Source organism: Artemia sp. Qi Xiang Cuo, chromosome 18 (assembly GCF_049724085.1).
Source record: "Artemia sp. Qi Xiang Cuo chromosome 18, ASM4972408v1, whole genome shotgun sequence".
In the NCBI taxonomy this organism is placed as follows: Eukaryota; Metazoa; Arthropoda; class Branchiopoda; order Anostraca; family Artemiidae; genus Artemia; species Artemia sp. Qi Xiang Cuo.
Window position 1 is genome coordinate 27296508 of NC_142811.1, and position 14743 is coordinate 27311250.

The 14743-nt window shown below is 35.1% G+C and overlaps 1 protein-coding gene across 7 annotated transcripts in view; it reads right to left on the reverse strand.

Annotated features, from left to right (window-relative positions):
* The window catches only part of LOC148941381 (ATP-binding cassette sub-family C member 5-like), a 255783-nt gene that overhangs the window by 213503 nt on the left and 27537 nt on the right, over nucleotides 1–14743 (reverse strand). For 6 of the 7 annotated variants that reach the window (XM_089103946.1, XM_089103944.1, XM_089103943.1 and 3 more), the window contains exon 1: nucleotides 10684–10718. The exons of the other annotated variant lie outside the window; for it this stretch is intronic. In XM_089103946.1, coding sequence (XP_088960072.1) covers nucleotides 10684–10703 — 20 coding nt within the window. In that variant the 5' untranslated portion in view covers nucleotides 10704–10718. Of the gene's footprint in view, nucleotides 1–10683; nucleotides 10719–14743 lie in introns of those variants that run through there. 7 annotated transcript variants of the gene reach the window in all.

A 14743-nucleotide genomic window follows, 5' to 3' on the forward strand; every position in this document is an offset into this window, starting at 1 on the left:
TATATGATTGGGTTCACCCCCTAGTCAATACCTCACTCTTTAAGCCAGAGATTTTTTAGTAATTTCATAAGAGCTATGTATTATAATTAACGGCCTTTGTGATTAAGCGGTCATTTTTAAAGAACTGGAACAAAATTTGAACTTTCGCTTAAAGAGCAAGGTATTGACTAGGAGCGAACCCCCTAAGATATGCATTAAAAACATATGAATATAGAAGTTCCTTACGTAAGTTAATTCGTAAGTTACGTATATTTATTACTAACAAAAACGTTCGTAAATAAAATTAAACAACTTTCAAGAAAGCCATTTAACCAAATAAAAGTAAATTAATATGAAAATTTTGTTTTAATTATTCATGTACTGTGAGCCAAGATCAAAACCTGCATTTATTCAAAAACGTTCGAAAATTAAATAAAAAAACAAATTTTTTTAAGTGAAACTAAGGAGCGACATCAAAACTTAAAACGAACAGAAATTATTCCGTATATGAAAGGGGCTGTCCCCTCCTCAACGCCTTGCTCTTTACGCTAAAGTTTGACTTTCTCACAACTCTATTTTTTTTAAACAATAAAAAACTTTAGCGTAAAGAGCGAGGCGTTGAGGAGGGACAGCTCCTTTCATATACGGAATAATTTCTGTTCGTTTTAAGTTTTAATGTCGCTCCTTACTTTCAGTTAAAAAACCTTGTTTTTTTTATTTAATTTCAGTATAGTGCAAATTCTGGTCTGGCCATGGGAAGGCATAGGGGTTTTGAGCCCTACTCATTTTAATTTCTGCTCGTTTTGAATTTGACTCGGTTATTTATTGTAATTTCTGTTCGTTTTGGGTTTCATCTATTTATCGATTCTGATTTATGTTAGTTTCACGCTTGGTAGATTATTTTATTTTATTTTTTGCTCATTTTTGGTTTAATGGAGTTCTTTACTTCTCTCTGAAAAATTTATTTGTGGAAAAAGTTTTGTTTTAATTAATTTCTATTCATTTTATACTGACACAGTCTTTTCAGGGAAAAAGAAAAATAATACTTTAAATCTCTTCTTTTTTTAAGACTTTATAGTTTGGCCTGCTATTTGTATGCTGGAGAAAAATTTCCAGCAATTTTGAAAAACATACACCCTTTTAAAATCTGGACACAAATAGTAGTGCTTAGTTTAGTTTCATACCTCCGGTAGTTGACCTGAAATAGAAAACTTGATACCATTCGCAAAACAAAATCTGTTTACTTTCTTAGATAGCCTGGATACACTTACGCTATTCTGATTTGCTTAAATTTTAAGAGCAGAAATAGCCCCGAAAGTTTGAACATAATACCCTCAGTCGTTCTTGGGCTACTGCTGAGATGCCGTATTGGGAATTAGCATTAACAAAGGGCATTTTGTTTTAATCTTAAGGCAATATTTAGTTTTTGAACATAATAGGCAAATGGGAGGGTGGGCGTGGGAGGGGGATTAGCTACCCTCCAATCACTTTCGAGTATTAAAAAGGGCATCAGCCCTTTCTATTTTTAATCGAAAGAGCGCTTTTCGAAGTTCCTACGACAACTCCTTCGATACGAAGTGCCCTTGTCTAAAAAAAGAAAAGATAATAAATTGTACCCAGATCAATCTTTAATATACAAATATCGAGCCTCCCATACAATTTCGGCTATTAAAAAAGGTAGTAGTCCATTCAATTTTCATTTGAAGGAGCCCTTTTTGAGGTTCTACGACAATGTTTTCTGTAAACACCTTATATGCCCCCAGGACATAGCTTACAACCCGTGCCCTGAGGGATGTGGGGGGTTGTTATCCTGAAAGACATAATGTCCAGTATTTTCAACTATGTTGAACAAAACGACTATCTCAAAATTTTGATTGGATGTGTTTGAGGAAATGATGGGTGTGAGAGGGCGGTTAGTTGCCCTTCAATTACTTTCGACTATTAAAAAGGGCACTAGCCCTTTCAATTTCGAATCAAATAAGCCCTTTTGAAGTTTCTACGACAAAAATTTTTATGAAAGCCTTATATGCCCCCAGGGCATAACTTACAACCTTTGCCCTGAGGTTGTTTTTTTTGGGGGGGGGGGGGGGGTGTCATCCTCAAAGACCTAATTTACAGAACTTTCAACTACGTTGAACAAAATGGATATCTCAAAATTTTGATTGGATGTGTTTGGGAAAATGATAGGCGTGAGAGGGGGTTAGTTGCTCTTCAATCACTTTCGACTATTAAAAAAGGCTTTACCCGTTTCAATTTCAAATCGAATGAGCCTTTTGTGAAGTTTCTGCGACAACACTTTCTATAAAAATCTCATATCCCACAAGGCCATAACTTACAACCCTTGTCCTGAAGGCTGTGGGGGGGGGGGGGTAACCACAAAGACATAATTTTCAGAACTTTCTACTACGTAAAAAAAATGGCTATCTCAAAAGTTTGATTGGATGTGTTTGGGGAAACGGTGGGCATGAGAGGGGGGTTAGTTGTCCTCCAATCACTTTCAACTATTAAAATGAATTTCAAAGCGATTGCACCCATTTTCAAGTTTCTATGACAGAGCTTCCAATAAAAACCTTATATGCCCCCAGGGCATAACTTGAAACCCTTGTCCTGAGGGAGGGCTGTGGGGGGTTGTTATCCTCAAACACCTAATTTCCAAAACTTTCAACTACATTGAACAAAATGGATATCTCAAAATTTTGAGTGGATGTGTTTGAACAAATGGTGGGCTTGAGAGGGGGATTAGTTGCCCTCTAATCATTTTTGACTATTAAAAATTGTACTAGCTCTTTGAATTTCTAATTGAATGAGATCTTTTTCAAGTTTCTACGACAAAGCTTTCAGTGAAAATCTTATATGCCCCCAGGGCATAACTTATAACCCTTGCCCTGAAGACTGTGGGGGGAGGGTCCTGCTCAAAGGTATAATTTCCAGAACTTTCAAATACGTTGACAAACTGGCTATCTCAAAATTTGATTGGATGTATTTCAGGGAAATGGTGGGCGTGGAAGGGGTATTAATTGCCTTCCAATCGCTTCCGACAATTAAAAAGGGCGCTAGCCCTCTAAGTTTACAATCAAAAGAACCCTTCTTGCTGTTTCTACGACGGAGCGTTTTGTGAAAACCTTAAAGGCCCCCAGGGCATAATGTCAAACTCGTTTCCCGAGGACTGTGGGGGGGGGGGTTTATCTTTCATACTCACATCGTGTTCTGTCCTGTTAGTATAATTGAACAAAATGTGTACCTCCAAATTTTTAATGTCTGTGATTGGGAAAAAAATTAGCGTCACAGGCGTGTTAGTTGCCCTCCAGTCACTTTTAACTATTAAGAAGGACACTAACCCTTGGAATTTCCAATCGAATGAGTCTTTTTTGAAGTTTCTACAACAACGCTTTCTATAAAAACCTTATATGCCCCCGGGGCATAACTTACAACTCTTGCCCTGAGGGCTGTGGGAGACTGTCCTCCTTAAAAACATAATTGCAATCTGGAAATCAACTACACTGAACAAAATGGCTATCTCAAAATTTTGATTGGATGTGTTTCAGGAAAAGGTGGGCGTGGAAGGGGTGTTAGTTGCCTTCCAGTAACTTTTGACTATTAAAAAGGGCACAATCCACTCCAATTTCCAATTGAATGAGCCCTTTTCGAAGTTTCTACGACAACTTCTTCGATAAGAAGTGCCCTGGTCTAAAGGAAAAAAATAATAAATAATAAATTGTGCCAACATTGTTCTTATATGCCCCCAGGGCATAACTTAAAACCCTTGTCCTGAGGGCTGTGGGGGAGTGACCTCCTCAAAAATATAATTTCTATCTGGAAATCAACTATACTGAACAAAATGGATATCTCAAAATGATGTTTGGATGTATTTGGGGAAATGGTGGGTGTGGATGGGATGTTAGTTGCCTTCCAATCACTTTCGACTATTAAAAAGGGCACTAGCCATTCCAATTTCCAATTCAATGAGCCCTTTACCAAGTTCCTACGACAACTCCTTCGATAGGAAGTGCCCTGGTATGGAAAAAAAAAAATGAATAATTACAAGACATTATGCCAACATCGTTCTTTACTTAGGCAGAGCGATTGTGCTGCCTATGATTTCTGTTCGTTTTGGATTTCACTTATTTGTCGATGCTGATTTGTGGTAGTGTCACGCTTGGTAGATTATTTGATTTTATTTCTGCTCATTTTTGGTTTAATGGAATTCTTTACTTTTCTTTGAAAAACTTATTTTGTGGAAAGTTTTTAAATTAATTGTTAAAAAAAACAAAGGTTCAGCGATACATATTTCATAATGACGAAAGATAAGCCCAGGTGTCACGAACCAGACAAATTGAAAATGATGGCAGAGATGATTGGGTTTTGGATTTTGACATGGATAAGGTCATCAATACCTACGATACTTTTGAAAATCAAAAACATGGACTGGATAAATTGTTGGAAGAAAAAGAAGTTTTAGTCCCACCACCTGAACAATTAAAAGAAACGGAAGGTTCGGCGATACGTCTTTTATAATGACAAAAGACAAGCCAAGGCAAAAGAAGAAGTTTTTGTCCCACCACCTGAGCAATCAAAAGAAACAAAGTTGGTACTCAATGCCTACCATACTTTTGAAAATCAAAAACCTGGACTAGATAATGTTTGGAATAAAAAGAAGTTTTTGTCCCACCCCCTGAACAATTGAAAGAAACGAAGTTTCGGCGATATGTCTTTCATAGTGACAAAAGACAAGCCGAGGCAAAAGTTAAAGGTCCAGTAAAAAAAAATGTAGTTTTACAAAGGCAACACTTCTAATCTAAGGTCCATTTGGATGTCATTATATTAAGAAAAGGCTCAATTTGTCTGCGTTTAGAAGACAAGCGACAGTGAGAATCTAAATATAGAAGTTTGCCGAGTGCCGCACATAGAGGCAAGCATGAGCTGCCGAGTTCAAATTTTTTGCCAGAAATTCTTTGTAGATTTCTAACAACGAAGAATTCTTAAAAGCAGTTTCATTGTCAACTTTTTAGTTAAATTAATCAAAAAAACGTTTTGCAAAACATAAATTTTTCAAAAAAAAGAACTCCATTAAACCAAAAATGAATAAAAATAAAACAAAATAATCTACCAAGCATACAACTATCACAAATCAGTATCAATAAATAAATGAAACCCAAAACCAACAGAAATTAGAATAAGTCAAACTCAAAACGAGCAGAAATTAATCTGAGTAGAGTTCTAAACGCTATGCTTTCTAAAAGCCAGAATATAATTTGTACAGTACTGAAAAAAAAAAATCAAATGAATTTATTGAAAAAAGTATGCATTGTCAGTTTAATATACATATGGTCATATTTATTTCTTAAAATCTTAATTAATTTTTTTGATATTAAAATTATAAGTGAACGCACCTAAAAGAAGTATTTTTGGGAAAATACAAGTTATATTGTAGCTTTTAAACTGCATAAGGCCTGGAATATTACGCAAACTAATTTCTGATCATTTTGAGTTTAACTTATTTTAGTTTGTGCTTGTTCTGGCTTTCATTTATTTAATGATTCTGATTTGTGGTAGTTTTATGCTTGGTAGATAATTAGTTTCTATTATTGTTCATTTTTGATCTACTGGAGTTCATTTCGTTTTTTTGAAAAACTCAGTTTTCAGAAAAAGTTTTTTGATGAGTTACTGCTTGTTTTATATTAGATTAGTCCTTTTCAGGGGAACGAACCGAGTTGATTCTGAAGCTAAATAGCCATCCCTCCCATAAAAACCTTTGATACCCCCTGACCACAGCTTGCAACCCCTGCCCCTAATCTCTGTAGAATGCTTAGGCCCTAACAGCCTTGTAATATGACATTTAGACTATTTTGAATAGAATAGCTATCTCAAATTTTCTATTAGACACATTTCGGGACAATACGACGTGTGTGTAGGGGGTAGGGGCAGCTGCCCTCTGATCACTTTGACTCTTAAAAAGAGCACTGGAGCGTCTGATTAGCAATCCAATGAGCCCCCTCCGAGGTTTATATGACCATAATTTCTATAAAAACCCTATATGTCCCCAGGGCATAACTTATAACTTTTGCCCTGAGGGCTGGGGGGATTTGCTATCCTTAAAGACATAATTTCCAGACCTTTCTGATAGGCTGAAAAAAATGGCTGTATCAAAATTCTGATTGGAAGTGTTTGGCGAAATGATAGGCGTGAGGGGGGGGGGGGCATTGGCCCACTGATCACTTTCGACTAATAAAAAAGGCACTAGTCCTCTCCGTTTCCAATCAAATGAGCCCTTTTTGAAGCTCTATGACAAACCTTTCTGTACAAACCTTATATGCCCCAGGGGCATAACTTACGACCCTTGTCCTGAGGGCTCTGGGGGGGGGGTTGTCATTTTCAAAGGCATATTTTCGAGACCTTTCCACTACGTTGGAAAAAAGGACCACATCAAAACATTGTGAATACCTCGGGAAATGATTGACGAGGGGGGGGAGATTCTCCCTCCGAACGATTTTGACTACTAAAAAGGGCGCTAACTCATTCAATGTCCAATTGAAAGAGCCCTTTTTGAAGCTCTATGACAAAACTTTCTGTACAAACCTTATATGCCCCGAGGGCATAACTTACGACCCTTGTCCTGATGGCTACGGGGGGAGAGTTGTCATCCTCGAAGATATAATTTCCGGACCTTTTACCTCACTCTGACAACATGACCATATAAAACAACTGGTCAAATATATTTGGAGAAAATCTGAGGCGTGGGGGGGATTCTTTTTTCCAACGCTTTTGATGATCGTAACGAACAGAAGCTATCTCCATTTCAAATCCATTGAATTCCGTTTGAAGTTTTTACAGTAACACTTTCTATAAAAAAAAAAACATTATAAGCCCCCAGGGCATAACTTACAACCTTAGCCCTGAGGGCTGAGAGGGGGTTGTCATACTCAAAAACATAATTTCCGAACCCTTCAACTACGTTCAACAAAATGGATATAATCAAAATGTGGATCGAAAGTGTTTATGGAAAGGAGGGCCATGGGGGGGGGGCATTCGCCCTCCGGTTGCTTTTGACAATCAATAGGGACACTAAGCCTCTAAGTTCCCAATAGAAATAGTCCTTTTTGTAGTTTCTATGACAACGCTGGCAAAGACCTAATTTCCAGAACTTTCAACTACATTGAAAAAAATGTCTATCTCAAAATTTTGATTGGATATGCTTGGGGAAATGGTGAGCGTGAGAGGGACTTTAGTTGCCCTCCAATCACTTTCGACTATTAAAAAGGGTCGAACATTTGAATGTTTTATTTTAGTTATGCTGACTATAACGTGTTTTATTTAAATTATATTAAAAAATAACCATGTCCCTTACAGTTAATTCATATGGGAAAACTTGGGCTGTAGAAAACTTAGCGGAAGATACTCAATACTTTTTCAATATATATATATATATATATATATATATATATATATATATATATATATATATATATATATATATATATATATATATATATATATATATATATATATATATATATATATATATATATATATATATATATATATATATATATATATATATATATATATATATATATATAATATATATATATATATATATATATATATATATATATATATATATATATATATATATATATATATATATATATATATATATATATATATATATATATATATATATATATATATATATATATATATATGTATGTATATATATGTATATATATATATATATATATATATATATATATATATATATATATATATATATATATATATATATATATATATATATATATATATATATATATATATATATATATATATATATATATATATATATATATATGTATATATATATATATATTGAACTTGAGTAAAGATAATTGATAAAAATCAAGGAGAGCATTAGTGGCTACAGTAGGCAACTGGCAAGTCGGCAACTAGTTTCTGACTTGCTTCACAAATAACAAGTAATTACAAGTAATAATCACAATTTACAAGCAATATTTGACTAATCTTAATGAGAAAAAGAAACTGCCGAAACCTCTGAAAAAAAGTACAAAGATCTTTACCTCTCGGATGGTATGGAAAAGAGGTTTTTTTAACCTCTTGAGATAGCAATAAATATATGGCTACATCAAAATTTTGATTGGATGTGTTTGGGGAAATGGTGGGCTATAACGGAGTGTACTTGCCCTTCAGTACCTTTCAACTACTGAAAAGGTCACTAGCCCTTTCAATTTCCAATCGAATGAGCCCTTTTTGAGGTTTCTACGGCAATGCTTTCTATGGAAACCTTATAAGCCCCCAGGGCATAACTTAAAACCCTTGCGCTGAAGGCTGTGGGGGGATTGTCATCCTAAAAGACATAATTCCAGACTTTTCAACTACGTTGAACAAAATCGCTATCTCAAAATTTTTATTGGATGTGTTTGGGGAAATGGTGGGCGTGAGAGGGGTGTTTATTTTCCTCCAACCGCTTATACCTATAAAAAAGCGCCCTAAAAAGGGAACTAGCCCTTTCAATTTCCAATTGAATGAGCCCTTTTCGAAGTTTCTATGATAAAACTCCATAAAAACATTATATGCCCACAGGGTATAACTTAAAACCCTTCCCCTCAGGGGTGTGGGGGGTTTATCATCCTCAAAGATATAATTTCCAGAACTTTCAACTGCGTTGAAAACAATGGCTATCTCAAAATTTTGATTGGATGTGTTTGGGGAAATGGTGGGCGTGAGAAGGGGGATAGTTACCTTCCAATAAGTTTTGATTAGCCTATTAAAAAGGGCAATAGCCCTTTAAAATTTTAATTGAATGAGCTGTTTTTGTAGTTTCTACGACAACATTTTCTATAAAGAACCTTATATCCCCCCAGGGCAGAACTTACAACCATTGCCTTGAAGGCTGTGGGGGGGGCTGTCATCCTCAAAGACATAATTTCCAGAGCTTTAAACAACGTTGAACAAAATGGCTATCTCAAAATTTTTAATGGATCTGTTTAGGGAAATAGTGGGTTAGAGGGGAGTTAGGTGCCCTCCAATAACTTTCGACTATTAAAAAGGGCACTAGCTCTTTCAATTTCCAATCGAGTGAGCCCTTTTTGAAGTTTTAATTACAACACTTTCAATAAGAATACATTGTTGCATAACTTACAACCCTTGCCCTGAGGGCTGTGGTGGGAGCGTCATCCTCAAAGACAAAATTTCCGGACTTTTCAACTACGTTGAACAAAATGGCTATCTCAAAATTTTTATTGGATGTGTTTGGGGAAATGGTGGGTGTGAGAGAGGAGTTACTTACCATCCAATCACTTTCGACTAATAAAAAGAGCACTAGCCCTTTGAATTTTCAATCGAATGATCCCTTTTTGGAGTTTCTACGAAAATATTTTCTATAAAACCGTAAATGCCCCCAGGGCATAACTTACAACCGTTGCCCTGAGGGGCAACGGTCATCCTCAAAGACATAATTTCCAGAATTTTCAACTACGTTGAAAAAAATACCTATCTCAAAATTTTGATTGGATGTGTTAGGGGAAATGGGCGTGAGACGGGGTTAGTTGTGCTCCAATCACTTTCGACTATTAAACAGGCCTCTAGCCTTTTGAATTTCCAATCGAAAGAGCCCTTTTTGAATTTTCTACGACAACACTTTCTATAAAAAAAAAAACTTGTATGCCCCCAGGGCATAACTTACAATCCTTGCCCTGAGGGCTGTGGGGGAAGTGTCCTCCTCAAAAACATAATTTCCAGATCTTTCAACTACGGTGAACAAAATGGCTATCTCAAAATTTTGATTGGATGTGTTTGGGAAAATGGTGGGCGTAGAAGGGGTGTTAGTTGCCTTCCAATCACTTTCGGCTATTAAAAAGGGCACTAGTAATTCCAATTTCCAATCGAATGAGCCGTTTTCGAAGCTTCTAAGACAACACCTTCGATACGAAGAGCCCTGGTCTAAAGAAAAAAAAATAATACATTGTGCCAACACCGTTCTTTACTTAGGCAGCGCTGCCAATGATAAGAATCCGTTCCTAAAAAACACGTTCAAAGTCAACTAAGAATTGAAAAAAAAACGGCAAAATCTACTTATTATTTATATTCAAAATAATGGAGTAAATCGAACGGGGCTTAGCTTAGCAAAGGTTATGACCTCTTCAAGGGAATACTGGTAGACAATTTTCAGTATAAACTACACAAATACTGGTACTGTTCTATTAGCTGGGCAACACCTACGAGAAGTGAAGTTTGGTTAATGCTAATGAAATAAAACAAATTAGGATGAAAATAGGATAGGCTAGTTTAAAAACAAATTATAGCCATGTATTTGCACATTAAGGGGGTGGGGGAAAAGCATAGCATATATTAAATACATAACCTAACCTAGCCTAGGTACCTTTTTCCCCCTAAACCCTAAAAAGCTAAAGTTTAAATATAGTTCCCGGAGTGAGAAACCCCCCTTCTTTATTCAGCGTCAGATAGGAATTACCGGGTACTGCCTATTTGATCTTTGCTTCTCTCGAGTGGCTGGCTTGTGTGTTGCCCAGCTAATAGAACAGTACCCAACTCCTATACAATTTCAGCTCGTTTAAAATTTATCTAACTTGTTTATCAATAATATCTTTTTCTCATTTTTGCATGTAAAAAAATATTTTGGACATTATAAAAAAAAAATACTATGAAGGAGCTCTAGAAACGCAATACTCATAAATGTTTCTATTCATTCTTGCAGAAAACAATCCAAATTATACAACACAAAGTGATTAACTAGATTTAGTGGTTTATCTATTTTCTAAATGCATGCATTGATTAGATAAGAGGATCAACAACTCCGTTTATAGGTCAAAGATTTCTTAGTAACAAATTTCCATGTGCAAAATTAAATCCACAATAGGAGTTCAAATCCAGACAAAGAAAGTGTCTTTCACTACTTTTCATACGAATCTTCGAAACGATAAGCTAATTTATATTTGTCACACGTAACCAAAGAAAGTTTCTTTTTGTAATTCCCTCATATTGACAAGAGGTGCACATGTCATACGATCAAAATAACAAAAAATAAGGGTTGGTCACGAAGGAGGCCGTAGACAGGTCATTAACAACGAAACTTATAAGGTTAACCTTTTCAAATACTCTTGATATACTGGGGCAGGGTGTCTAAATTATTTTTTTTTAGATTTATTCCCCCTCCTTCCTCTTGCGCACTTTTCCCCTTAATGATAAAATATGAAGTCGAGACATTCTAGGTCCGTGATTCCTAACATGGGGTCCAGGCCTCACCGGTGGGAGATGGCAGTATATTGGTGGGTCATGGGCAGGACGTGCATCCTCCGGCTAACTACTTTAGAGCCTTAATTTTGAAAAAAAAAAACATTATTCACGTGAAAAACTTCAAATCCATATGCATTTAAAGAGCAAAAGAGACACATGATAGCATTGCAATACTGTTATGCATTGTATACACGGTGTTTTATACGGTACTCCTATGTTAAACGGGCTCTTTTTTATACTGCAGAGGAAACCAGTCACGAAAAACCTGTTTTTGACGTGTTAATTCAAGACACCGCTATAGGGTAATACAATGTATAGCGTGGTTTTCATTGCGCGGGCGATATTTAAACTGTTGTTTTTTTGGCTTTAGGGGGGGGAAAGGTACCTAAGTTTGGTTAGGTTACGTAATAATATATACTAGGCTTTACCCTCCACCCGTAACGCGTAAATAAGTAAACCAAATTTGTCTCTAAACTATTATATATTGATCTTATTTTATTTTATTTCATTAGCATTAACCAAACTAGCACTATATAAAAGAGTCCGTTTAACATAGGAGTACCTTTTATAAAGACAATATTTTTCATTTGCATAAATATGCCGAGGACGACCTGAAAAAAAACCCACCTGAAGTTAATTGCCTTTTAAGCAGGGGCGTAATTTGCTAGACCCAAGTTTGCCTCCCCAGACCTCAGTTTGCCCCCGAGCTGATTTTTTTTTCTGCAAAAAATCTTGTTAAAATTAAGATAAGCCTGCATAATTCAAGTACCCGGAGAAACAGGTAAGTTTTCTCAAGTATATCTTTGCCTTTATGGTAATACATGACTCGTTTTTTCAGTTTTTACTGTCATTTTCACTTGATTTGGGGATATTGGCTCCAACTTTGCCCCACTCCCATAATTTTGAGGAAATTACGCTCCTGCTTTTAAGCTTTCTTCAAGTGAATGAATGTAAAATTTTGAATAACAAAATTTAAATATCACGAGGGGGGCATCAGGATTTTAGAGATGTCTAGGTGGGGCATGGCCCAAAATTGGGTGGGAACGAATGCTCTAAGTATAGGAGGAATGGCACGCCCGGCTTTAAATTTACCTCACTTCACCAAAAATAGATTTTGTTCTGTTTACATTTCAAGTTATCAATTGCAAAAGACATATTTTTTGGGCAATCACCTTTTTTAAATAAATTTTCTACTACGAACTGTTTTCATTGGTTATTCCAAAAGTAATGGACATGTATATCCAGAATCAGCATAAATCAGCTCTTGACTCTCATCAAAATGTAGAAAATGAAATCACAATTGATGAAAATTCGTAAGCTCCAAGTTGGTACAAGGAAGCCTGTCCAACAAAGCTATAGAACTCAGACTTATTTCTTTTTTATTTTGGACCTAAACAAAAAATTGTTTGAACGTTTTTTTTATACGTAAAAAAAAAAACTTTTCGAGACATCAGTGCATTGGATGTCCTTTTTTTGTGTATCTTCCTTACCCGATGTATTCGATACAAGATATTTCTTTATATTAATTAAAAAAAAAAAATCCAAAAAAGAAGTTTTTTTTCAAAGAAAAGCAAAGGCTCTATTAAACCTATGATCAGCAGAAACAAATTACTATAATAATTCAAACTCAAAACGGCCAGAAGTTACTATTAAAAAATAAATGAAACCCAAAATGAATAGAAAATCAATAAAGTATCATAGCAAACAAACATTAAACAGGTACTAATATAAATGAATAAATAAATCTTAAAACAAATAAAACTTAACTGAATATGCAAATCAAGCTTAAAATGAACAAAAATCACTACAAACAAGAGTTTGGCTACTGCCCCTTCCCTAACTGTAAAAACATAAAGCCTACTGCGTCATTGGCGCTTTACTGAAAACAAATTATATTTTAGATATTTTCAGTACTTGTATGATATACCCCCTGCCGCTCAAGTTGTTCATGCATTGACGCAAAGTAAACCGGTTTCTTTCGCTAGTTTCTTTCAACTTAGCGTGAGAAAAGACAAAGAGAGAGTAGTAGTAATGACCCATTACATCCGACGAGAGATCGTATAAAGCGACCAGAATACGATATAAACTGACCAAAATGATATACAATACAGATAAGAATTATGCAAATGAGATACCTTTTGATACCTGTATTAATGTAGATCAATGACCCAAATTATGATGTATGCCCGGTATAGTATAGCGAGGCCATAGCAATCATCCATAGCAACCAGATTCAGTCTTAACTCAGGATATCCAGATAAAACCAAAAGAAAATAATAAGAACGCCTTAGTTGAGGCCAAATTGCTACAAGCAGAACTTAATTTATTCATCGCTATAGGCTAAAATACGTCCTGAATAGACTTCATTTATTCGCTGTCCCAGAGATATTCTACGGGTGCTCATCGACAATTCCTAGTTTATTGTATATTTTCAAACAGTATTTTTGGTATATTGGAAGGATAAACACTTGCATCATATTTGTTTAAAAAAAGTGAAGATGAAATATTCAAAGAAAGTGTGTGCACAGAATAAAGTCATTATTACTTTGAAAGCTGAAAAAGAAAATTATTTGAATTATGAAGGAACTAGTAGTGAGGCTCTCATTAGATGGGTATGTAAGCGTTTTCATGACAGTGAGAGATCAAATTTCTTTGGAGTACCGAAAATATTCAACTCCTGTGATGGTGGATATGCGAGAGTATCATCTAAAGAGATGATAGTTCTAAAATAGAATGCTAACATAAAAACAATAGTTGATGAAAAGGGGCATCTTCTTGCTAGTGCTTTCGGTAACATGTTACCCAGTGATAAATTGTATCTACAGATTTCGGATATTAGTATTCAACGGAGGGTCAAAAGAGGAATGGCATACTCCTGCACTAATGTCATAGAACGCATCTTATGTAAATGCTAAAACTATTACCTCTGTGAGAAGGATTCCTTAATAGGCATTGAAATCGGAAGCAGATTTAAAACGGTACTGGCATACAATGTAACAACGGGGCATAAAGATGAATTAATGGAAAACAAAGCTCAGGGGAACACTATTACTACATTTGATTGTATACCAACAGATATAGTCAATGAACCCTATAAAATAAATGTCAAAACGCATATTGAGCCTATAAGTGACACCACAGCATAAACTGTGTATGACTCAAAATGAATTAATGATTATTCTACAGGTCACGAACTAAGAGAAAAGAAGAACTACACTATCAAGAGAGAAATGATGAATTATTTTATGGAACAGATTCAAAATATCCAAGGTTGTTCAATGATATTAATAACGTATAATAATTTATGTAAGATATTTTTATGTTAATATTCTACATGTCATTATTTCAATAGAAATATTTTATGCAGGCACGCTTACTTTGTTATGTAAACATAACAAAGTAAGCTTTTCATGTCAAAATTTAATTCATCACTTCAAACTTTACACTCAATAAAGTTAAGCCTTTTAGTCCTTAGGAAAATTAAAGGAATAAA